The sequence below is a fragment of the Eptatretus burgeri genome, chromosome 10 (assembly GCF_056783735.1).
Source record: "Eptatretus burgeri isolate ZD-2024b chromosome 10, Ebu_testis_v1, whole genome shotgun sequence".
NCBI classification, from domain to species: Eukaryota; Metazoa; Chordata; class Myxini; order Myxiniformes; family Myxinidae; genus Eptatretus; species Eptatretus burgeri.
In genome coordinates, this window is record NC_140970.1 from 38516846 (window position 1) to 38543079 (window position 26234).

Genomic DNA, 26234 nt, shown 5'->3' on the forward strand with positions numbered 1-26234 from the left:
AGTAAGAATTCCAGCTCTCACAGACCTGTGAGTTTTGTCTTTAAGAAGCCCTCCCATTCTCCACTCATTACCTGTATTAACTGCACCTGTTTGAACTCGTTATCTGCATAAAAGACAGCTGTCCACACTCAATCAATCAGACTCCAACCTCTCCACAATGGGCAAGACCAGAGAGCTGTCTAAGAACATCAGGGACAAAATTGTAGACTTGCACAAGGCTGGGATGGGCTACAGGACAATAGGCAAGCGGCTAGGTGAGAAGGCAACAACTGTTGGTGCAATTATTAGAAAATGTAAGAAGTTCAAGATAACAGACAATCTCCCTCGGTCTGGGGCTCCATGCAAGATCTCACCTCGTGGAGCCTCAATGATCATGAGAAAGGTGAGGGATCAGCCCAGAACTACATGGCAGGACCTGGTCAATGACCTGAAGAGAGCTGGGACCACAGTATCAAAGAAAACCATAAGTAACACACTATGCCGTCATGGATTAAAATCCTGCAGCGCACGCAAGGTCCCTCTGCTCAAGCCAGCGCATGTCCAGGCTCATCTGAAGTTTGCCAATGACCATCTGGATGATCCAGAGGAGGAATGGGAGAAGGTCATGTGGTCTGATGAGACCAAAATAGAGCTTTTTGGTTAAAACACCACTCGCCGTGTTTGGAGGAAGAAGGAGGACGAGTACAACCCCAAGAACACCATCCCAACCGTGAAGCATGGAGGTGGAAACAACATTCCTTGGGGATGCTTTTCTGCAAAGGGGACAGGACGACTGCACCGTATTGAGGGGAGGATGGATGGGGCCAAGTATCGCGAGATCTTGGCCAACAACCTCCTTCCCTCAACAAGAGCATTGAGGATGGGGCGTGGCTGGGTCTTCCAGCATGACAACGACCCGAAACACACAGCCAGGCCAACTAAGGAGTGACTCCGTAAGAAGCATCTCAAGGTCCTGGAGTGGCCTAGCCAGTCTCCTGACCTGAACCCAATAGAAAATCTTTGGAGGGAGCTGAAAGTCTGTGTTGCCCAGCGACAGCCCTGAAACCTGAAGGATCTGGAGAAGATCTGTATGGAGGAGTGTGCCAAAATCCCTGCTGCAGTCTGTGCAAACCTGGTTAAGAACTATAGGAAATGTCTGATCTCTGTAATTGCAAACAAAGGTTTCTGTACCAAATATTAAGTTCTGTTTTTCTGATGTATCAAATACTTATTTCATGCAATAAAATGCAAATTAATTATTTAAAAATCATACAATGTGATTTTCAGGATTTTTGTTTTAGATTCCATCTTTCACAGTTGAAGTGTAACTATGATAAAAATTACAGACCTCTACGTGCTTTGTAAGTGGGAAAACCTGCAAAATCGGCAGTGTATCAAATACTTGTTCTCCCCACTGTATACTTTAACGAGTGAAATAAAGGAATCGATCTTGTACAGTTAATGAAAGAATGAAACAGGTCTTCGGTGTCTTCACAAAAAGGACAACAAGTGGATTCAGTGGTGAAATGACTCGTAAATTTATTGGGCGCGACAATTGGAGATCGCCTGTCATTTTGCTTATCAACTTACCATGTAAACTGTAAAGAAACCCATACAGGCTCAAAAGGAGGGCAAAAGTCCTTTCCACGGGGTCACTCCATTAAATGGTGAAGCCCCAAGCAATAATTTAACACATACCTTATAAAAGTTTTTACTGTTAATATTGTGAAATAGCTCTAACCCCATGCTAGTGGGGGGGGTGGGGGGGGGGGAGTCACTGGAATTATCATCTACAATTAAATTGGGAAAAGAACATTCATTGGGCAAGGCTTCATCTCACGTCTAATGTAAACCAAATATAACTTCGTTTCGAACCTTTCCTATCACTTTTTAATTTTTTTTTAACCATATTCCTGTTAAATCTGCCACCTCTTGCACAGGCTTCCATCCCCATCCTGAAGTGTGCCAGAGGTGCCACAGTTTTGTAATACTCGCCGCAATGAAGTGTTGAATAAAGTCACGACTTCTGGGAATGTCAGAAAAGAGAGTTGTAAAATAGGGGCTCCTGGACAAACATTTTTGTGACGTACGTAACCTTTTGACGGCTGACAGGCCCTGCCACACATTTAGCAGGCTCTCCTTGAATATGGGGAGAGTCGATGAGTTCACATGCCGGAGGTGAGACAAGAAAATCTCGATGCCATATCCGAGTTTACCAGCTTGTTGCAAGATAGAACAGACCGAAGGTCGGTTTGGCAGGTGCTCTGTATATAACAGGCATTGAATGGAGCGAAACTGAAAGGCCATAATGCGAGACTATGTCAACAAGGCTCTGACCTCCCTCGGCCAAAGAACGGCATCCGTGATGCATGTTCAGGGATTTATGGAAATGCTGCATTAATGCATCGCGTTCATTGCAATTTTGCACAGCGCATTGAACTGTGCATTTCTCATGAGGGACAACACATTGAACATGTCATGTAATGTCATTGAAGATACACTACATGGCCAAAAGTATGCGGACACCCCTTATAATTTGTGGATTCGGCTATTTCTGCCACACCCATTGCTGACGGGTGTATAAAATCAAGCACACAGCCATGCAATCTCCACAGAAAAACATTGCCAGTTGAATGGGCCATACTGAAGAGCTCAGTGACTTTCAACGTGGCACCGTCATCGGATGCCACTTTTCCAACAAGTCATTTCATCAAATTTCTGCCCTGATAGAGCTACCCTGGTCAACTGTAAGTGCTGTTATTGTGAAGTGTAAACGTCTAGGAGCAACAACTACTCAGGTGTAAATCGGTAGGCCACACAAGCTCACATAATGGGACCGCAGAGTGGTGAAGCGCGTAGCACGGAAAAATCGTCTGTCGGCGGTTGCAACACTTACTACCGAGTTCCAAACTGCCTCTGAAAGAACCATCAGCACAAGCACTGTTTGTCGAGAGCTTCATGAAATGAGGTTCCATGGCTGAGCAGACACACACACAAGCCGAAGATCACCATGCACAATGCCAAGCGTCTGCTGAATTGATGTAAAGCTCACCGCCATTGGACTCTGGAGCAGTGGAAACACGTTCTCTGGAGTGATTAATCATGCTTCACCATCTGGCAGTCTGACAGATGAATCTGGGTTTGGCGGATGCCAGGAGAACGCTACCTGCCTGAATGCATAGTACCAACTGTAAAGTTTGGTGGAGGAGGAATAATTGTCTGGGGCTGTTTTTCATGGTTTGGGCTAGGCTCCTTAGTTCCAGTGAAGGGAAATCTTAACGCTACAGCAAACAATGACATTCCAGATGATTCTGTGCTTCCAACTGTGTGGCAATAGTTTGGGGAAGGCCTTTTCCTGTTTCAGCATGACAATGCCCCCTTGCACAGAGCGAGGTCCAGACAGAAATGGTTTGTCGAGATCAATGTGGAAGAACCTGACTGGCCTGCACAGAGCCCTGACCTCAACCCCATTGAACACCTCTGGGATGAATTGGAACGCCGACTGCAAGCGAGACCTAATCATCCAACATCATTGCTTGACCTCACTCGTGTTCTTGTGGATAAATGGAAACAAATCCCCGCAGCAATATTCCAACATCAAGTGAAAAGCCTTTCCAAAAGAGTGGAGGCTGTTTTAGCAGCAAAGTGGGGGGACCAACTCCTTATTGATGCCCATGATTTTGGAATGAGATGTTGGACGAGCAGGTGTCCACATACTTTTGGCCATGTTGTGTATCATGTATTATAATGTAATGTCAATAAACCATTTATAATGTATATTGGCCTATGTTTCCAGACTTTGTGGCCACCCTGTAGAATGTTCAGAAGCTCAGGACCTAAAAGGTTCCAAAATGCCACAAAGAATTCCACTGGTAAGCCATCGATTCCTGGAGTCTTTCCCAAAAGCATCTCCATCAAGGCACCACTCAACTCAAAAAGTGTTATTGGTGCATCTAGCTCCACACATTGAGCCTCAGTTCGGGAGGGAAGAGGAGAGGTTACATGCTTCATTATATCTTCACAAACATTCTGTTTTTTAAACAAATAAGAGTAGAACTCTAATTCTGTTCTTTATACCACCGGGATTAACAACAATATTCCTACTCGGATCTAACAAAGATAAAACCTGCCGTGATGGCTTATTTCCAGACACTAGATGGAAGAAGTATTTTGTTGGGGGTATCCGAAACGTTTAAATTGTGTATCTTCAAACTGGTAAGTAATCCTGCTGCTTTCTCCTGAATCAGGTTCCTAAATTGAGCTGTTCTTTGTAAGAGGAACTTATAGGGCTTCTCACTATTTTGCTTCACCAATTTACTTTCCAGCTGCAGAATGTCAGATTCTAAAGAAGCCATTGTAACATGATCATCATCTATCTATAATTCCAGCAGTGTGTGTGTGTGTGTGTGTGTGTGTGTGTGTGTGTGTGTGTGTGTGTGTGTGTGTGTGTGTGTGTGTGTGTGTGTGTGTGTGTCCGCTGTTTCTCGACAACCACTGGTCCGATCTAATTAGAACTTGCCAGGTATATTGCTGGGGACCTGAGTACGTGCCTTTTCAAGGTTTGATATTAATCGGACAAGTGCTTCCCAAGTTATGGCCATTTATTTATCAAACCAATGACAAGACACGTTGCTGCGGCCATTTATTTACCAAACCAATGACAGGACACGTTGCTGCGTCGGCGTGGCCGATGGGGAAAGGGGGCCTTGGTTACCGTGGCGTAAGAATGGCAATGGTCAATGGCAGTGAATGTCATGGCAAGCAAAGACAGGGAGGTAAACTTGATTTTAATTTGGATTTTAATTAACTCTGTGTGTGTAAGTATCACAGCAGTTGTTATTTCAATGCAAGCGATAATTCGTGGAATGCATGTGAACATTCCGTACGGGCACGCACCACTTCCGGATAGTGATGACTTACTGTATTCTAATAATTTCTCGATTTATTATGCGCATTTATAGATAACACAATGCCCCAATCCAGTCGTCGTTTACGAGAGTGAAGGAACAGCCTGTGTGTTTGTTTGAAAGTTTATTTTTATTTTTTTGGTTTGCACGTAAGGCCACGCACGTACGGGCACGCAAGAGCGAAGGAACGGCCTGTGTGGTTGTTGTTTCTGGCACGCGGTTTGAAAGAATTGTTTTTTTTTTGTTTTGCACGTACAGCCACGCACGTGCGGGCACGTACTAGTTTATAGCAAATGACTTGTACTGCTGGCAAAACACTCGAATCAGCGTTTTCGTATTATTCCACCATAAAATAATAGAGGACAAGAGAGGCTTTTTTTCATTTCACTCAAGCTGACTGGCAGGGTCTCCAAGCAGCCATCAAACTTATAGACTGGTCTCCTATCACCACTTTTTCCAACATCAACTAATCCTGGGAATTCTTTCAAAGAAACTTGCTCTCCCTCATGTACAGATTTATCCCCTCTCGTCTTCAGTTGTCCTACCCTTCCTCCCACCCTTGGTTCACTGAAGCTTGTGGTGAGGCAGTTGTCCTGAAACAACTTGCCTTTGCCTCATGGAAAGCAAACCCAACTGAGGGTAATCTCAGTTCCTTCCATAAAGCTCGGAACAAGTGTGTATCTACCTTCAGGAGAGCCAGAAAACAACATCTTTCTTAGCTCAAGTCTGAACTTTCAAACCTCTTTCCCTCCTCAAAATCCTGGTGGTGTCTAATCAAATCCGTTTCTGGTGTATGCCCCCCCATCCCCTCCCTTCCCTCAAATGGCCGCACTGCTGATACCGCACGTGAAAAGGCTGAATGCCTAAACTCAGTGTTTGCATCGAAATCTTGTGCCCAAAACCCATTGCTTTCTCTACCCACCTTACCTAGTCGCACCCAACTGTCCCTGGACCCTGTGTCCTTTTCTCCTGACAAGGTGGAGAGCTTGCTGCCAAACCTCGACTCAGATTCTGCAACCGGTTCAGACGGCATCAGCCCACTTGTCCTAAAAACCTGCTCCTCTGCTCTTGCTCACCCTCTTTCTGTTCTATTCACCATCTCATTTGCTCAAGGTCATCTGCCATCTGCTTGGAAATCAGCAAACATTACCGCCCTGCATAAAAAAGTTGCAAAAACGGATCCCTGCAACTACAGACCAATCAGCCTTCTGCGAATCATCAGCAAGCTTATGAAATCCATTATCAGCAAGGTTATGGAATCCATCATCGCTTCAGACATTAAATCCTTCCTCTTCTCCAATGGCTTGATTTCCGATCATCAATTTGGTTTCAGACCAGGTCACTCTACCCTGGATATGCTGCTTCTGCTCTCCCAACAATGGATGGAGGTCCTCAATGCCAGACATGAAATCAGAGCCATATCCCAAGACATATTGCGTGCTTTTGACACGGTCTGGCACCCTGCCCTGCTCACCAAACTCTTCCTATGGTATCCAAAGCCATCTCCACTCATGGCTCGTAGACTTCCTCTCCTGTCGCTGTCAACGTGTGGCCCTAAATGGAGTTCTTTCACCCCCTCTTCCTGTCCAGGCTGGAGTTCTTCAAGGTAGCGTTCTGGACCCTGTTCTCTTTCTGGTTTTCATCAATGATCTCTCAGACTCTCTGGAAAATCCTCTGTATCTATTTGCTGATGACTCCACCCTTTGTTGTACCATCTGTCATCCCTCAGACCGGCAAGCAGCAGCTTCTTCGCTCACTGCAGATCTGGATAAAATCACAAACTGGTCCAACACGTGGAACATGTCTTTCAATCCAGACAAATCTCACACTCTCACCATGTCTCTTCGAAAGAACCGTTTAGACCCCCCCCCCATCCACTTTCTCAACAATCCTCTGGAAGAAGTCCTTTCTTATAAGCTTCTGGGTCTCACTATCTGCCATGATCTTTCCTGGGAAAGCCACATTTCAAACCTCGCCTCCAAAGCCAGTCGCCGACTGGGAATCCTCCGTCGTGCAAAGTCCTTCCTCGGCCCACCTGAGCTCCTGACCACTTACAAAGCTTTCGTCCACAGCCTGATGGAGTACTGCTCTCTCCTCTGGGCTGGTGCTCCTGCCTCCCACCTTTCTCGGATTTCCTCGATGAGGCATCTCCCGCAATGAGGCTGAGTCTTTGGGCCTTTCACTCTCTCACCGCAGGCATGTCGGTGGTCTTTCTGTCTTCTACCAACTCCTCTCCAGCCTTGCCCCCCCTGCTCTCTCTGCGATTTGTCCCCACCACATTTCCACAGGGCGCTCAAGGTCCGCCAACAACCCCCTTCTGGTAAAACTACCAAAATCATGAATCACTGCTCACCTTCACTCTTTCATTCCTCTTTTTTTCCCGCCTTTGGAATAAACTCCCTCACTCTATTCAATCCCATTCTTCCCTCCAGGCCTTCAAAACAGCTGTTCACCACCACCTATTTTCATCCACCATCCAAATCCTCGATCTTTTCTACCCCCGTTAATCCACCCAAGCCCACCTCCTTCAAATTCCCTGCTTTCCTTCCTGAAGGTCCCTCTAATATCCATCTTTTATTCCCCATGTTCCCCACCCCATCCCTCTCCCTTCTACAGATCTCCTAATGTCTCTGTTCCCTACTGTTTTGTCCTTCCCACTCCCGCCCCTCTTGTTTCATGTCCCCTTGCTGTGCGTTGTGTGTTAGCTCTCATACGAGCCTCGACAAGGTATCCAAAAAAAAAAAGTAATTCGGACCAGAAAACCCCAAAGGTCTCCTTAAGTAAATCATCATCGAGAAGACCGGTGTTAAATTTCCAATAAGCACTCTTACTTTTAAGGTGGGGAAATGACAGGTCCAAGGTTGCTATGTGGTGATCCAAAAACATCGAAGGGGAGAGATTAGAAGAAACTACAGCATTCCTATGCTGTGAGTTAATGTACCACCGGTCGAGTCTCGCTAGTGACACTTAACCATTGGTACACCAGCACCACGTATACTGTAAAATGCTAGGGTGGTGCAATCGCCACACATTGAGCAGACCCATACCAGAAAAGAAGTTACAAAGGTCAGCATGAACTTCAGGATGTGGTTCCAGAGAATTCCTATCTGTGACAGGTTTAAATGTACAACTACAGTCTCCCCCCCCCCCCCACACACACACACACACACATACACACTGATCCCAATCCATGGATTTAAAGTGATCAATCATGGAAGAAAAGAAAGCTTTATGCTCCTTACTCACACTAGGTGTGTATGCATTAAATATAGTGAATTTGAAGTTGTTCACTACCAATTCCAGAGAAGTGAATCACCTTTTTATTACCTCTTGGAAGACACACGAATCAGGTGCTAGCCCTGGTCTTAACAAACCAATCAAAAAAAGACACACAAACCAACACTGGCAGACACAGAGGACATATTACTAAACAAACACTATCCTTTAGGCCAAGGGAATGAAAGTCCTAGAATACCGTCCACCGCCCGCATGCTTCAAAAGCTGCCGCAATAATTTTCAATATTTCAAAAAAATTCATTATTTGCAAAAAAAAAAAACCCTTGACTCGAGTTGATCATAATTCTTCATAGAAATCACCAAAACGGTGTTTTTGTTCACCATAGTCTATCCCCTTCTTGGCGCCAAGCCGAGAAATTCCGAATATGAACGAAGTTTGAAGTTCCGAAGTGATCAACCAATCACAGCGCACCTATGATGTTCGTTAAAAGTTCGATACACATGTTTTATATTTCAGTTTGTGTACTGTTGTATCTATAAATACTAAGAATTTACACTGTACTGAAATATAAAACTGTGAATAGACCTTTCTTGCATAGAAATGGTGGATTTTTGTACTTTTTCTGAAATAATAAAAAAAAGCCTCATGTATTTTTCATTTCATAAGGATGGTATTCTAGGACTTTCATTCCCTTGGCCTTAAATACTTTACACCAGTCATGTTATACTTTCACAGGAATGTGAGTTTCTTTCAATAGAATCACGTCGACATTTTTACGTTGGAACAGGCTTTTCACCTGCATCTGGCTGATGGGATTTGCACCCCCACCATTCATATTTAGTGTTCCAAGGGTGAAAGTTTACATTCCTTGGTTAAGAAGTTAACTTCTTATTGAGAACACCCAGACCTTGCTTTAGTAATGACTTTCCTTAACCAGTGGTATTGAGATTTTGATAGGTTAAATTTCTCAGGATTTTTTAAAACAACTTTTGCATCTTGGATAAAGGAGATTAAATCAGGAAATTGTTCTTTTATCACATCATTTCAGGCACCTGATTGTGACAAATCAGGCACCTCCACCTCCTCCTCTGACAAATCAGAAAATGTCCCATCAGTGTCCTGGACATTACTCCTGTCTATTCCTGTTTTAAATACAGATGCCTCTGAAGATTCTCAAGAATATTTGGTTTGGGGATCATCAGTGCTCTGATGCCCACTGTCCTCAGCCAGAGCGGGGGGTGGTTGGGGGGGGCAGGGGGGGGAAGAGACAGAGACACAGAGACAATCAAGTTACAAATTGCTGCTTGAACTATTGCTGGGAAGGCAATGGCAAACCACCCAGTATATAACCCTTGCTCAGGAAGCTGCTTCGGCAGCACAGGCGCTCAGTAACAAGTATGGGACATCAAATAAAAGTAACAACTAAATTGTGAAAGTGAAAAAAAAAAACTGAAAAGGAAATTAAAGCCGTTTAAACAGGATAGAGCACGCGCATATAGGGGTGGAGAGTGGTGGAGGGGATGTAGTTGTGAAGGAAATCATTTAGTTTGTGTCGGAAGGGAAATCATTTATTATATATTGTGAACTGTGGTGTCTCTCCGTGCGTTCATCTGTCTCCTGTTTACGGCGGCCGCTTCTCGTGCTGCACTTGAAAAGCTCAACATTCACTTTTGAAATGACTGGAGAACAGGCGTGAGTAATGTTGATGCCAAATTTTATTTTGCAACCAGGATATTTTGCCCTCTTTTTAGACAAATCCAACCTCCACTGCACCAAATGCTGTACCACCATTTTGCAGTGGGTGATATAAATAGCTCAGAGTTTTGGTTCTGAGTGAAACCAAGAGTGCAACACAATTTAACTTTTTAAAGTCTATTAAGTATTATTTTTATTGATGGATTAACTTCAACTTTTTTCATCACTGGGGACAGATGCTTTTGCCAGCTTTTTTTTTTTTTGTATTCATTGTCGAGGCTTGTATGAGAGCTAACACAACGCACAGCAAAGGGGGAGGGGGTGGGGGCATGAGACAAGAGGGGTGGGAGAGGGAAGGACAAAACAGTGGGAGAGGGAAGGACAAAACAGTGGGGAACAGAGACATTAGGAGATCTGTGGAAGGGAGAGGGATGGGGCGGGGAACACGGAGTACACAAGATGGACATTAGAGGGACTTTCAGGAAGGAAAGCAGGGAATTTGAAGGAGGTGGGTTTGGGGTGGATTAACGGGGGTAGAAAAGATCGAGGATTTGGATGGGGGAAGATGAGAGGTGGTGGTGAACAGCTGTTTAGAAGGCCTGGAGGGAAGAATGGGATTGAAGAGAGTGTGGGAGTTTATTCCGAAGGTGGGGAAAAAAGAGGAAGGAAAGAGTGAAGGCGAGCAGTGAGTCGTGATTTTGGTAGTTTTACCAGAAAAGTTGTCGTCATTTGGGACGGGCACTCTTCCTAGTTATTAATTAAACTGTTGTGTGTAAAAGCGTATTCTTACTCCATTTTGAGCCACGGAATTGCCCTGCAGCATAGCGAAATCCCCAAGTAAAACTGAACGCTTGCACCAAAACCTCTGTGTACAGTGGCTCTACAGTGCGACATGAATTTGTCGCACTGTCGAGCCTCCACGTGTCCAGTACGCCTCCACTCGGCATCTTGGGAGTTAATCTATGGCGGTCTCACATCATCTGTTACTATACACTAATACAGTATCTAATATGCAAAGCTCTTTATAAAAGTGTGCAAGACACGTCTCCAGAGGCTCAAAGAGGGGTGCAGTCAAAAGTCAGTTCACAGCTCAGTATCTGGTGTCACCACCATTTCTGTTGACACACACTTGGCAACAGTGCCTCATTGAAGACACAGGATGGTTGAAGAAGGCTTGAGGGATGTCACTCCAGATCTGTACCAAGGTCTGCCGCAGTTGGGCCAACGTCACTGGCTGGTTTTTAAGACTGAACAATCGTTCCATTTCATCCCACACGTTCTATGGGAGAAAGATCAGATCAGGCGAAACAGCTGGCCAGGGAAGTGTGGAATGTTCTGTTGTGCCATTAAGTCAATGACCACTTGTGTGACCTCAGGGTGTGCATTATCCTGTTGAAGTGTGATGTTAAATTCAAGAACCTGCAGGAATGGCAAGACGTGAGGATGGAGAACTTCATCATGGTACCGAATACCTGTCAAATTGGCACCAATGACCTCCATCTGGATTCTGTGATGTGCGGTGATGTCTCCCCATACCATCACGCTTACACCGCTGAACGATGAACATTGCACAACACATGTGTCAGCATAAAATTCCCATTTCCATCAATAAACGCAACAATGACCATCACCTCTGTCATGATGGAACCTCGACTTGTATGTAAAGAGGATAGCAGTCCAATCTTGTCTCCTGAAACTCAGACATTGTATACACCAAGTATATAATTTTTATACTTGGTTATACCAAAAAGACAAGATTGCCGGCATGCCAATGACTTGGCAACAAAATCAGACATTCTGCTGATTGTTGTGGTCGGATGCTATGCTCACGTAAACAATTCCTGACTGTTCCTGGAACTGATTGGTCACATGCAGAGATGCTGCGAGCTGTCAATTTTGCTGCCTGAAACCGATACCTAAATTTCACCAACCGGATATGGATACCCTGCTGACATGACATCACACGTGGCCACCCACAACGTGGACAGTCTCTGATTTTGCTGATGTCTCCGAGAGTGACTATAGTAAGCCTGGTGTTGGCTTAGTGGTTAGGGTGGTGGCTTGGGATCCTAGGGTCCTGGGTTTGTGTCCCGTTTGCCACTGAATTAACACCAGGGGGTTGACTCAGCCTGTCATCCTTCCGAGGTCGGTGAAATGAGCACCAGTGTACTGGTAATAGGGGTACTGCATCAGTGGCATTGCTGCACCCCTAACCAATGATGCAACCAGCAGCCAAAAAGGCTGTACACGATGGGAACTGTATTGTGTTCTGATGAAGACTAAAATAACTGGATATTCAGGGGTAAACTGCAGAACATGGCAAGGCACGTGTTGGCTGATCATTGTATTGCTCGGGTAAATAATAACCATTCTTTTCACGCCGTGAGGTGCATAGGGCTGCCGAGGCTGTTTCGTTTTGGTGAAGGAGCACATTACTTAATGGGTTGCCACTCCTGGTGTTATTTCAATGGCACGACAGGGGTTTGAATTCAGGACCCTTGGGTCCCAAGCCAGCCACTTTAACTGGTAAACCAACACCAGGCTTGTATTGCTAGGGTACATGTCAGTATCATTTTGTGTAATTTTTATGGTGCATGGGAACTTTTTTCCGTTCCTATATATTATTGCAGGGGTTTCTCACTAGCGTACAGTCGGAGGCATGGATGTGCATTTCCATTTATGATACATTCTTCACAACCAGGAAGTATAATGTTGTACCTTTTTTTTCAGCTCCATGTCATTCACACCCTTGTCTGTTCCACAAATGCAACACAAATCCTTCTCGCCAACAACAGAGCGAAAGGATGAATTTTTGATTCGAGACTCACAGGTAATGCCAAGTTGGGTGAACACTTCCATTCATGGGGGAACAGTTGGGGTAACTGGTGTGCCACAAGAGTATTCCAACTTGCTCATCGTGGTGATGAGCTGTGCTGGTCGCTGTTGGTTTATTTTTTGAATAAACTACTCTGGGTCTTATATATTCTTGACATTCAAATATTGCTTATGCATTCTGGGCTCAAGGTTGATTATCTCCGTGCAGCTCCTATCCCTCCAGTGTGTGCATCATATTCAGGTGCAGCATTTGGACTTTCAATTTTTTTCCTTTTTTTTTGGAAACAAAGGCCAGGCTCATGGAAGAACTGAAAGATCAGGGAGTGCAAGACCAGAAAGGAGGGGTAGATGTGCTGATGGGAAGATGTGTGGCATTTTGATTCTCATGTATGTATTACTGTGAATGTCTGCATCTGTAGAAGAACCCCGGTAGGGTTTGAAATAGCAGTCTTACCTTGTCTTGCTTTATGCAGTTCAATTCAGTTTTATAATCACTTTGTGGCTTCCACTGAATTGTATGACAATTTATAAATGTATTACACATTCAACATTTCATATCAATATCAAACATTTGATCAAACACCAGAAAAAACAAAAAAATCAAAAAAGAACGTAAAAATTGGAATGTACAAAAACGTTTTCCATATAAAGTGAATGGTCTACTCCCAGGTGTCATTGTTCTGTTCTGTGTTCTTGCTCTTCCACAAGCCTTGATGATAAGATGGGATGCGGATGACATATTTTGTCATCTTGTACTACAGATATGTGGATGACATATTTTGCCTGTTTGAATCTTTTAAGTATGTGACCGCTTCTTGAATGAATTGAATTATCTTCATCCTGCCCTTAAGTTCACGACGGAATTGGAACGTTCTGGTTGCTTACCCTTTCGGTACGTCATGGTAGAGAGATCTGCATCATTGTTTACTACGTCCGTCTATAGAAAGCACACTTTCACCGGCCAGTATACTCGATGGGACTCCTTTAGTTCACGAGATACAAGATTGGTTTAATCAATGTATTAGTCTTAGTGAGTCGAGCTCAGGGGATATGTTCCAACTCCAAGTTTCAGACAGAGATGGACAAGATTGCCGGCATCCTCAGTGAGAATGGATATCCTGAGTATATCATCAGGAGGTTTATTCACAAATTCCTCACTGCTATAGATGAACGGAACATGGGTCCTGAAAAGTGCCCGATCTATATCAATATTCCTTGGAAAGGGAAAATGTCACAAAGATATGAGGAACAAATCAAAAGATGTGTCTCAAATACATATCTGGCTGTTCGTCCAAGAGTGATTTTCACCTCTTGATGTCTGATTCCTGCAGTGAAGAAGGATGTTCTGCCTGCCTCAAAACTAGCAATATTATTTATGAGTTCAAGTGCCGGTGTGATGCTCGGTATGGAGGCAGAACTACCCAGACTCTGACTGACAGAATCAAACAGCATGTCCCTTTGTCCATCAGGAAAATCACTATTGGTACATGAATACAGCTGGGATGTGCTTGTAGGAAAGTCCCAGCATCAATCCCAACATCGTGTGAATCTGCTATTGGACAGCATTTGATTGAGAATGCAAACTTTGCTGAACATTATAATGTGGATGCATTCAAGATATTGAGTAGAGGACGAAATATAACACATCTCCGAATACAAGAAGTGATATTTATCTATTTCATGGACCTGATGTTATGTCGGCAAAAAGTTTGTCCACTCGCTTTGCTTATTTGTGGAAAGAAGAAGAGCAGGGGTTTCCTTATTTTTTGGAGTAGGAGGCTACCATTAAAAAGTAGCAGGTTACCATCACCGCGAACGAAGCGAGCGCAGCTGTATGGCCGGGGTCCAGGGCCCGAGGCGGGCCCTGGAAGCCGGAGGATCCGAGATGGCTGGAGATGCATTCTTGCATGATTTCTGACATGAAATAGTTCTCATATTATCATGCTGTTGGGGTGGAAAACTCCACAAAAACAGGTGGTAAGACCTATACTGGATGTAGTTGCATTAACATACTGACTGACTGACTGACTGACTGGTTGACTGAAATTCAGCTATACTGTATAGTTAGTTCAAGTCTATGGTACATGCATGTACCTGTGGTACCAGTATTCAGTTGGCCAGTTCACAGCTGCTCATACTTGGCCTTCACTTCAGTGAATAAACGGCGATTTTCAGTGCAAATAACCACGAATAATAACATGTACAAAAGCTTCTTTAAGCTTATAGGCTAATTACTTTATAAATTAAAAAGGCACAACGGGTGACCATGTATTTTGGAGCCGCATCACTTGACAAAAGCTCAAAATGGACTAGGTGAAACACGTGTTTCGTGAAACAACAACAACGTCGCACTTGCAAGAGTGCAAGTTTAGACCAATTACTGATGGCCAGAAGCTTACCTCCCATATCTTTGAACTTCTTCGAAAATCCAAAGTCAAACAGGGATTTTCGTTTCGATGCCATCGTTTCGGCACCGAAACTGCGAGGCCTACAAAGTTTATTTTCTTGAGGTCATTGCTGTATGGTATCAGGGTATCAGGCCAACAGTCCAAAACGAGGCTAAAGCAGAGAACTCTATTGCAGGGGGTGTGTTTTAGCTGCTTGTGTTATTTTTAGGTCAGTGTTGTGCGAGACCTGGCGAGAGTACTAATAGTAAAAGTAAGCCCGCTTTTATCGAAATACTAATGTGTTTTCGTCTCGGATTTCAAAACGGGTGTAGAGATTTTGTGGTGACAAAACAAAAAAAAAATCGAAAAATCGGCGCTACAGTAGGCGGCGATCTTTGACATTTTTTCTCTTAGTAGACGGCTGTGGGTCGCCGGTAACCGGCTTCTAAGGAAACCCCTCGAAGAGGAACACAAACTCATCTCACGATCACAGATGTTGATGAAGAGGATTCTGCAACAGCCTTAGAGGCTCCGCCTCAGACTCTGCAACCTCCAATTGGAGAGTTCATCCCTGAACAGGCTCCTCCCACCTCGACCTGTGGGAAGTGATGCATCAGTAGAGAACATCCAATCGGAATTGACTTTGTTGATAGGTGTCTATTTTTCTGTTCTTCTTCCTTACCTCATTCATTTTGTGTGGATTTCACCTGAAGAGAGCACAACGAAAAGCTTTGTGGTTTTCTTTTTAGTCTGTTTTATGGTAATGACATTCAAATGTCTGTTTATGTCTATGTTAGTATTCATTGTTTATTAATAAAGTAGCGCCACAATGCGTAAGATCGCCATGTAGCGACTGTTATTGATGCGGGTCCCAGCAGAGTGTTTCTATGTATATCCGCATTCTACGTCATCTTCTTTTTTCACTGGCAACATATTTCGGACCCCAAAAAAAGTCTGTTTGCGGCTTTGAACTCCAACCCCTACCCTCTACCTTCATCTGATTATCTACCGTTGGAAAGGTAATCTTCGATTTACTTGGTTGAAAAAAACCGTTGGCATGGTTACGTATTCTGTTTGAACATGTGCGAAGAAACTATGAGCCAAGGAAAATTTTGCCACGCCGACAGCTTTATGACTTTCTCATGCTTTAACCACTCTTCCTTCTTCTTCCTCCTCAATCCTCTTCTCCATCCAATCATGCCAGTGAAAGGGATGATAACTGATTATGAAAAGTGAGAGCAAGCAAGGCAACACATGCAAGCCAGAAGAGCAAATGTGGCAGTGATGGTAGCTGAACAAGAATGTGAGAGAGAGCAAGAAAAAGAACACACCGATAAGATAACGACTACAGATAACGAGAAAATTGTGCTCCTAAAGAACGAATGCAGGCACGTCAACATTCCATTGGAATGCAAGAACGGGCCCAAAACACTATACATAGGCAAATGGCTCACTCAAATGCTTCCATTAGAGCTCACAAACAGGCTCGACATAATGCCCGAAGATGATCCCATCAGGCCAATCCAACATTGACGGTTAGAACAAGCCTTTCGATCCCATAAGCAGGTCCAGAACAAGCCTTGAAAGTCAATGGGAAGGAAGGATGTTGGTAGTGTTGGGATTTGAAATGCCCAATCACATTTCCCATCACTGGGGACGGGTACTTTTGCTTGTTCCCTATATTTTTGAGTCTGATTTGCATTCAGGAACACAACAATTATGGTTAACAATTTTGAAATAGGCACCTTATTATGATTTTTACTTCTTCTAGACCAGTGATCTTCACTATTTTTAGAGGGGGGCACTTTTGCCAATAACACGTGTGTGAGCCGCCACCACACCACCTGAGGACTCTGTAATGGCTACTATTAGGCCCCACCCCCACGTACTCTTCTTCAGTGTGGTTAACTGGTCTGCTGTTTGTATACTGCCATCTGCTGGTGTAGGTATGTTACTTTATGCTTCACATTGGTTCACTCATTTGAAACCATTATGTCAATTTGATAGCATTGATGGAGGATTATGATTGGGGTGGGGGGGGGGGTGGTTTCACATTTGTGTATTATTTGCCGCATATCAGGGGCCACACTTTAGGCTACCAGTGGCTCGTGCAATGAAGAACAGAGCTCTGGACAGTTAAGTTCGCTCATCTTTCGGTGCACCGGTACGAGCCGACACAACGATAACGTGGTGTAACAACGTGTATCGTGGATGGCCCAATCATCGATCTTGTGCAGGGGCTGACCGATGATCTCACCAAATCGTCCGATCAGTGGTAGTTACGACAGGGCTCCATACTCGTTCCCAACCGCTTGTGCAAAAGGCCTTGTTTGCATTCATACATCACTTCGAAAATCCCCTATTAGTTATTGGAACATTTACACTGCAATGTTTTTTTATTGCCATCAATCAGTGGTTGTATTCATAGAGGGCTTTAGTATAATATCATATGTGTATATTATTTTATGTGGTAGTACATTTGAGACTACTTGTGAGTGCCATTGCATTTGATGGTAAATTGAATGTTTGCTTCTGTGGGTTTAGCAACACAGAAAGAGGAGGGAGGAAACAATCCCAATGTATTACGATCCATATCTCCCCATTGGATGGCATCGTAAAGTGAAGAGGAGAATGACTGGGAGATCTGCTGGAAAGTATGATGTGTACATCTTTAGGTGAGTAGGTGTGAACATGGTTACACTCCCCCTCCCCCACTCAGTGCAACGTCCTTCCTGCCCACCATTGCTGTGATGACCATGCTACTCTTCCTAATATGCCTTCTTTGTTATCCTGGTGTAGAAAGCCTAATAGGTACGTTTGAGGTGTAGCAATTAAGTTCCAAAATTATTTGATCGGACCGATTAAGGAAGTTGTTATCAGCACGACCACAAAAAGATCTTTAAACAACACTGAAGTCAAAGCTTGGGCACCAGCTTGTAATCAGTGAGAGAGAGGGCTTTCTAAAAAGTAAGTTGATGCTCCACTGCAATCCAATCATAAGTTGTTTATCTTTTCTATGAATTATTCCTATGTTAAATGCCTTTCGTGTATGATGTACTATTTATATAATTAGGTGTTTATTTTATGTTTGTATGATCAAAAAAGTCAGTTCATTCGATTTTGGGTAAGCATGAGATCAGACAAGCGATTAAAGTCGGCTGGATCCTTGGACATTCCCATGTATTAGTGCATGTTACCTTTAAAAAAAAAATCCCAAATTCTGTGGATGTTTTGGTAATTTAACGTGGTGATTCTCCATGATTTACTCTTCAGTCTGAGGTTTGTGGGTGTATCTACCAGTCTTTCTAACCTGCGGTCATCTTCAACGAACATGGATCATTTTGCAATTGTTGAATATGAGCGCAGCATCACCACACACCCGAACCATGCATTCATCTATTTATTTTGAGCGGCCAATTATGCATGAAAATTTGAGGACACCTTAGAGCGTTCAATATTTTGTTGGAACTGTAATTGTATCTCAAATAACATTTCTGGATTATACTCTGAAACAACAAACTATGTCAGATAAATGAAGCAAATGGTAAGTTGCAAGCATACAAGTAAGTTTATAATGACCAAAATGGTGTAGTTCTAAGGTACCAACAAATACTCTTTTCCTCATAAGACTTCTGAACAAGCAACATCATGGGCTAAGTGCACTCGTGGTGAACCCACTTGGCTTTAAATACTCCACAACTGATACTCTTCTTCTTCTTCTTTCGGCTACTCCCGTTAGGGGTCGCCACAGCGGATCATCCGTATGATACGCATAGTGATTTGGCACATGTTTTACGCTGGATGCCCTTCCTGACGCAACCTTGGTCGCCTTTTACGACACAGGGATATGGTACACCTATTTTAACTGGGGTATACACCGGCCCAGTATACTGGTACTCATTTCGCCGACCTCGGAAGGATGACAGGCTGAGTCAACCCCCTGGTGTATTAATTCAGTGGCCCAACGGGGCTTGAACTCAGGACCTTTTGGATCCCAAGCCGCTGCCCGAACCACTGCGCCAACACCAGGCATACTCCACAACTGATACATTGATTTAAAAAAAAAAGATAGGAGGACGTTGATGGTGTATTATTTGATGGTGTTGATGGTGCAGGATATGTGGAAGTCGTGGTTTGATGTGTTCCACAACACACTGTTCAACTAATCCGCTCGCTGCATACTGTTACCTACCTGGGGTATGAACAGGATTGGTCACCTATTGTCCCAGGAATTTCTGATCGGCTTCAGCATTCAACAGGGCTGCATACTGGTCCCTGACGTGTTGAACACTGCGATTGACCACCTTGAGCTGCATCTGCACAGGCACTATACCTGTGGAGTCTAACTGGGATGTTACAGATTGCATGAACTTGAGTGCACTGATGACATTGCCATCTTTGCATTATCAGCTGATGCCTTGGTTATCCTCCAGGAAGAAGCCACATGTGTTGTCATAATTATTAGCTGGCAGAAGACAAAAGTCATGACTGACACCAGATGACATCAGCCCATCAGCTCTTCACCTCTTTGGTGAGGAAGTGAATTTTTCTGACAGCTTCACATATCTGGCATCCATTGACAAGACAGAGCCATCATCAAGTGACATTATGGCATGCATTATCAAGGCAGTTGCCATCATAAATTGCCTGCCAGGCCCATTTTTTTTCGCAGAAGGTGAGTTAACTGAAATATTAACATCAAGATGTATCAGACCTTGGTCATCTTTGTTCTCTTGTATGGAGCAGAAACATGGACGATGACTAGCAGACCTGGTCTAACACGAGGTGCCGTTGTTTGAAGAGGGTTCACTGGCAGCAACATGTGAGGAACTAGGACATTCCATATTGAAAAGAACCTTCTGCCTAATCTCTACTGTGCCAGTCATCCATGCTAGTTTGGGTACCAACAATATATGGTGCCCCTTGTGCTGGTGGAAGAGCAGCAACACTAATTACACACACACATTCAGATAAATGCATGAAACGACACTGGATTTGAAGTCAGACAACCACAACTATTGAGCTTGGAGGAAGTGACGGAACTTCCACTGGTACTCTGAGTACTAGCGACACCATCATTATGACGTCTCTTTTCTTGCTGCACTCAGTGGGGCAACCAAGGAGAAATTTCCACCGCCACATGGAGGCCAACCTATGGGGTTTTTTTTTTCGTGCTCCATATTTATTTGCTATGTGTCAAACAAGAGAGCAGCATGTATCATTTTAAAAGTTATTGGAATCGAACCGCTGACCTCCCTGGATCAGAGTGGATGCTCCAACCATTCTGCTGGAATGCAGTGCCCTCTGCTGAAGCCTCATCAATCTGCTCACAAAAACCCAAATACGACATCTGTATAGTAATTATATAACATTGCAAGATAAAAACTCCAATGAAGAGCTAATATGATTGGCATTGAGGCCATATTTGTGAATGCACCTTCCGCTGGGCAGTACACTTTGTTCCTGATGGGCGAAGATCATCTAATCGCAAGCAGTATTCTTGTCTGAACTCAAAGAAGGGATGTACCCCCTAAGTTGCCTTAAGCTCTTTCAGGAGCAAATGCCGGCATCAACATCTAACTGACGGACCTTCATATAGATCTTTGTCAAAAACGACAAACTGCAAATACTGGGAGTCAGGTTGATCTAAATTTGCATTTTACAGATGGTGGACAAGTATTTTGAGATAGTATTTCAATCGTTCACAATTTGACGGTTTCATCTTATTTTGCAGTCATTGCACATCATGTTTGTTTCTATACTTAAGCATTGTCAATGTAATCCTCCCAGTGGACCATATTCCCATTTACTCTGCATATAAAATGTTACTACACGATAAAAAAAATATTCCACTTGTGTTGCCAATATCAACAAAATGTATTGCTGAACAATATCTCTTCCCCGATAATTCAATAAAAACCTGATTGATGTTGCATAATCTTTAGAGCATTGGTGCTGCTAAAGCAGTTTATTGGCAAGGGTTAGACTGAGTGGTTTGCCATTACCTTCCCAGCATTGTTTGTCCATTCTCTGTCCACTTAAATTCTTAGTGTCAACCAAGGAAGCAGCACGTACAATATTTTTTAACGTTTTTGGTATGACGTGACCAGGGTTTGAACCACCGACCTCCTGGATTCAGAAAGAACATTCTAGCCATTACGCCACTGAGTCTGGTTAAAAAAAAGTGTTAATCTTTTGCAATATGTAAATAGTGAGAAAATGTTGTTCACACAAAATGTGTTGTCAAACAATAATTTCTTGTTTATGGCTGGTTTTGAGGTCACAACCCTTCCTACCGTGCCTATCCATCCTCCCATATTATTATTTTTTGCTCCCAACAAGCATTCTGCTTTATTATGCTCTAGGCGTGCCGACCCGTTGCTTTACTGACAGAGTTAATGAAATGACAGCATGTTGTACTTTACAATCATATTGCATGTCGATCTGTGAATCTCGATGAGTATGTAAAACACGTGAATAAGGATCTTTTATAATACGGAGTAATTGTTCTTGTGGCTGTGGTTGTTGGTGTGCTCCTTCCATGTATTCATACATTTTTAGCAGCGTCTCGCGTAGCGAACGCTGCTAATAGAGAGCTCGGCGTTGTTGTTCTTCTTCTTGTTCTTCTTCTTCTTCTTGTGAAGACAAAACCTTAATCTCTCGGACTCGGCTCTTGTATATACAAGGTCTGGATCTCCTTAAATACTGAGCACATGTACACATCCTCACATAGACGGTGCCTTTTGAGAGCGTCTATCATGAACTTTTAAATATATTCGGACATTTGCTTTAAAGTTTCGAAAAGTTCATGTTACTATTTAAAGATTATTCCATTTATCGTATTGTAATTTCATAAATACATTATTTATTTCGTAAATACACGATATATTGTAAATACGTAAATACATTATGACGCGTTTCGCTATTGGCTTAATCGAGGCACATGACGAAATAGCGGAAGTTGTTGTTGTTGTTTAAGCCGACAACCTTTCGGACGCTGCTCGTGGACACATTTGTCCTTGTTTTTCTCTTGCTTTGAGAAATATTACGATACTGTACATCATTTTGTGTGCTCCTCCCCTGTCCTTCTAAAGAGTTCCTGTTGTCGTAGAATAATAAATGTTAACCTCCTATATCCGCATCTTCTTCAATCCCCGAAAGAGGTTTTTTTTTATAACAGACATCCTCGTGAATAAACTGGCATGAATTTTTGTTCTAAGTAAATCGGTTATTCGCTTTTCAATCAAGTAAATAAATTATTAGCTTTCCAACTCTGCCATTTTTATTATTCTACGACAGCATTCAAACTCAAGGTGCTGCTTCTTCCTCAATCCTAGGAACACGGGCTTTTAAAAACGGGAATCTTAAGAATTAAATGGGAAACTTTTTGTTCCAAGTAAATCGATTATTAGCTTTCCAACTGTCCCATTTTTTTTTAGCTTATCTGGAATTTAAATTCCAGAGAAGGTATTATCATTGAACTCCGTCCGTCCGTCCGTCCGTCCATCCGCTTCCTATTTCGACTTTTCCCGCCAAACTTTTGGGCTGATCCAGCTGAAATTTGGCAGCAACGTTCCTCTCCTGACTGCTAACAAAGCTCGTTCCAGTCACGTGACATTAATTTTGTCAAAATGGCCGACTTAGTAAATTTCTTTAAAAATCATCTTCTCCAGACCCACCAGTCAGAATGCTACCAAATTTGGGTTACAACATTCGGACAGGATCCTGATGTTAAATTGTGGAGGCCATGCCGATCATATGACCGGAAGTGTCTCAAAATGGTGGACTTCGTAAATGTTTGGGAAAATCGTGTAAATTCCTTCAAAAACCTTCCTCCCCAGACCCACTTGTCAGAATGCTACCAAATTTGGGTTACAACATTAGGCCAAGGCCCAGATATGCTGCATTTCAGTGGTCCTATTTGTATTATTCTAAGATAATAGAACCACTAAAGCTCAGTCGTGCTGCTGCTGCTTCTTCCTCTGTCTCTGTCTCTGTCTCTGTCTCTGTCTCTGTCTCTGTCTCTGTCTCTGTCTCTGTCTCTCTCTCTCTCTCTCTCTCTCTCTCTCTCTCTCTCTCTCTCTCTCTCTCTCTCTCTCTCTCTCTCTCTCTCTCTCTCTCTCTCTCTCTCTCTCTCTCTCTCTCTCTCTCTCTCTCTCTCTCTCCTCTCTCTCACACAGTTACATCTCCAATTAGTATTAGTCAGAGATGGCATGTATTGAATGTGGCAGTTCTTTTGTTTACATTTTTTACTCCCAGTTGCTTTTGTTGCATACCAAATGCACACCAGCCATGAGCCTTGAATAATTGCTACTAATAGTTGGCATTGCTAAGATCACTTTGCATTAAATCAATATGTTTGCCATTGTAATATTCTATGCCTTTAATATTTTATGCCTCTTGTTCCCTTCATCCAGTCCAACTGGCAAACAGTTTCGTTCAAGAAATGAACTTGCCGCATTCTTCGAGTTCTCCGGTGAGAAGTGTCTGAAAGTTGACGAGTTCAATTTCTCCGTCACTGGCAAGGCAAATATCTCCAGAACCCCACGCTTGTCTCCTAAACTGAATATTATGAGGAAGTCGAGCAGAACACCACACAAAAGGGTACGGTACTCACCGCCAATGAAAGAATACCCATCTGTGGGAAAACTACCTTGCTCATCACAAAAAGGAAAAGCTGGAAAAATGCTGGCAGGGAAAGGAAGAATTGCTTTGAATGAACAGGTATTGGATCAAGTTGGATATCAGCATGAGTGGCAGAAGTCACAACAACCTCATGATGAAGAAGAGGATGATGCACTGGGTAGGCTCATTATTTCAAGTGTTTACAGTGAGAGAGAAGAAGAGCAGAAATGCAAGGATGAACAAGAAAACAGTGATGTAACAGAATGGGACCATCAGTGCAGCAGTCCTGAAGAAAATGGTAGAAATGAAGAGCAGGCTTTGGATATGAAATTTTCGACCAAGCGCCAACACAGTGCAGATGGTAAATGTCACTTGGACAAAGAACCCAAGCAATTGCGGGAGGGAGATATAGTGATTGAAGTTGAAGTTGAAGCTGATGATGTGGTGGAGGATTGTCACAGTGAGGAAGATAATCCAGTGGGTGAGAGCTCTTCATACATAGTGCAAGAGCCATGTGCACACATTTTATAGGGAGAGTTGTTTTGAGTGCACTGTAAGCTAATTCGGCAATAAGTCCTACTCGGTGTTTTTCAAAACCATCTTTGTGCATTGTTGCTTGTACTTGTATCAAGGCACTTATTGAGCAAGCTTTAAGAGAACATTTGGATTGTTGTGAAAATAAGAACTTTCGAAACAAAATCCATTTTCTAAGTATATTTTTGCTATTTCTCAATTTTTACTTTGAAACACCGGGCGTGTTGATTTTTGGAACTTGGAACAGATAAAAACACCGGGCGTGTTGATTGTGTGTCTGTGAGAGGGTCTCGTCAAAAAGTGAAAGTGTTGTCGGTGTTTGTTCACTCCTTACCCTACAACACTCTTCATCCCCCACCTCCCCCCCCCCATTAAAAAAACAAACAAAAAAAAACCAATGAAATGGAAACAGAAAATCAGAATTTCAAACTTTTTAAAAAATATCCTTTTGCTACTTTGATAGAGCTGGAAAATTTATTCTGTAGAATGAAAGTTCAACTTTTTCTTTTTCCTCACCTATTGGTAATTGTTTTTGGCTCTTGCTTATTGTTCCTACCTTGTAATTTGTTGATTGTTTGTGCATGTAGTTTTTATTGTTTTCCAAAGCAATTAAAGTATCGATTGTTTTTGCTATTTCATTCTATACCTGTAAAGAATTGTTCAAGATCAATGTGAGTATTTCTGCTGCAACTGTCAGTTTTAAAACCTTTTGTGAATGCCATGGAATCATTGCTTAAAGTTGCAATGTATGCATTGTTGTAAGGGAGTTCTTATTTTGTGCTCATGCTGAACTTTTTGGAGCTTCATTAAAATATACTTAAAATGACTTTTTTGTTGATATGAATTATTTTGAGCTTTGTGCATTTTCTAGTGGAGCTCTATTTTGTTCTTGGTCTGAAACCTTTTTTTGTTTTATATAACTTCTAAATATTCATTCATTTTGTTTGTCTTACCAGGGCTAATTATGAGGAAAACTCAAAAAAGAAAGAGCAGTCCATATTTTTCAGCCAGGACAGACACAAAAGGTACATACTTTTTTTTTTTATATTTTATTTTTACAGAAAGGAATTTGGTTGAAATTCCCATCAGTTAAGGTTGCCCACAACTTAAAAATTCTCACAACTTGAGGTTGTGTCAAATATCCCTTAAACAATTTCATTGTGAAATAAAAAAATGCTTTTTTAATCTGATGCATGACAATTTTTAATCTGATAAAACAACAAAAAATGGCCAGTTAACCTCCCCCTCCCCTCCCCCTATAAAAAAGAAAACAACAAAACTAGAGTTCAGAGAACACCTTACCCCATGCAGTGTTCAATTGTACACTTCAATTGAAATAAAATAATAATTTTAAAGGTTGTATTTTAAAATCCGTAGTTTCAGGCCGTTCATGCAGTGTCTTGTACACCACCTCATTTGACATTTGACATTTGACAAGTACTGCTCAACAGAAGTGTTTTGAAAGTGGAAAAACGCCGATTTGTGTTCTCCAGAGTTCAAGTATAAAATTCTATTGAAATAAAATAAAGATTTTAGAGGTAGAAAAAAAAAAATCCTGAAGTTTACCGCTGTAAATGCAGTGTTTTGTACACAACCTTATTTAACACATTACATTAGTTCTTCATGCCTGTTGTTTGTCTTTTATAATGTCCTTAAAAAAACAGTATATTTCCTGTTTGGAATGATTAAAAATTTTGTTTGACTGCTAGGCAGGCAGACAGTGTTAAAAAAAAAAATTCTCACCACTCTGGGCAAGTGCGATTGGTACAACTTCAGAGCCAAAGTACTGTTAAACTACAGGTTTGTTTTACAATCCATGTTCTGATTTGTGTTCAAAATACAACATTCAATTTAAATTAAGTTTCCCTCGATCATAAACTGACGTTTGTTGACTGACGGACGGACAGACAGAAGTGAACCAATTGCTTAATCCCACTTTTTGCCTTTGGTGCGTGGGGTAAAAACTCTGGTGATGTCCCTCTGCCTGACCAAATGCTCTCCCACACCTTCCTCAGTGAAATGAAGAAAACTCAA

At 42.6% G+C, this 26234-nt stretch overlaps 1 protein-coding gene across 2 annotated transcripts in view; it reads left to right on the plus strand.

Moving 5' to 3' along the window:
- The window catches only part of MBD4 (methyl-CpG binding domain 4, DNA glycosylase), a 71657-nt gene that overhangs the window by 7012 nt on the left and 38411 nt on the right, over positions 1 to 26234 (plus strand). Inside the window, exons 1-4 of one of the 2 annotated variants that reach the window (XM_085897937.1) lie at positions 12646 to 17316; positions 17586 to 17716; positions 23459 to 24147; positions 25157 to 25225. In XM_085897937.1, coding sequence (XP_085754063.1) covers positions 17619 to 17716; positions 23459 to 24147; positions 25157 to 25225 — 856 coding nt within the window. In that variant the 5' untranslated portion in view covers positions 12646 to 17316; positions 17586 to 17618. Of the gene's footprint in view, positions 1 to 12645; positions 17317 to 17585; positions 17717 to 23458; positions 24148 to 25156; positions 25226 to 26234 lie in introns of those variants that run through there. The other variant, XM_085897936.1, reaches the window with a different exon arrangement.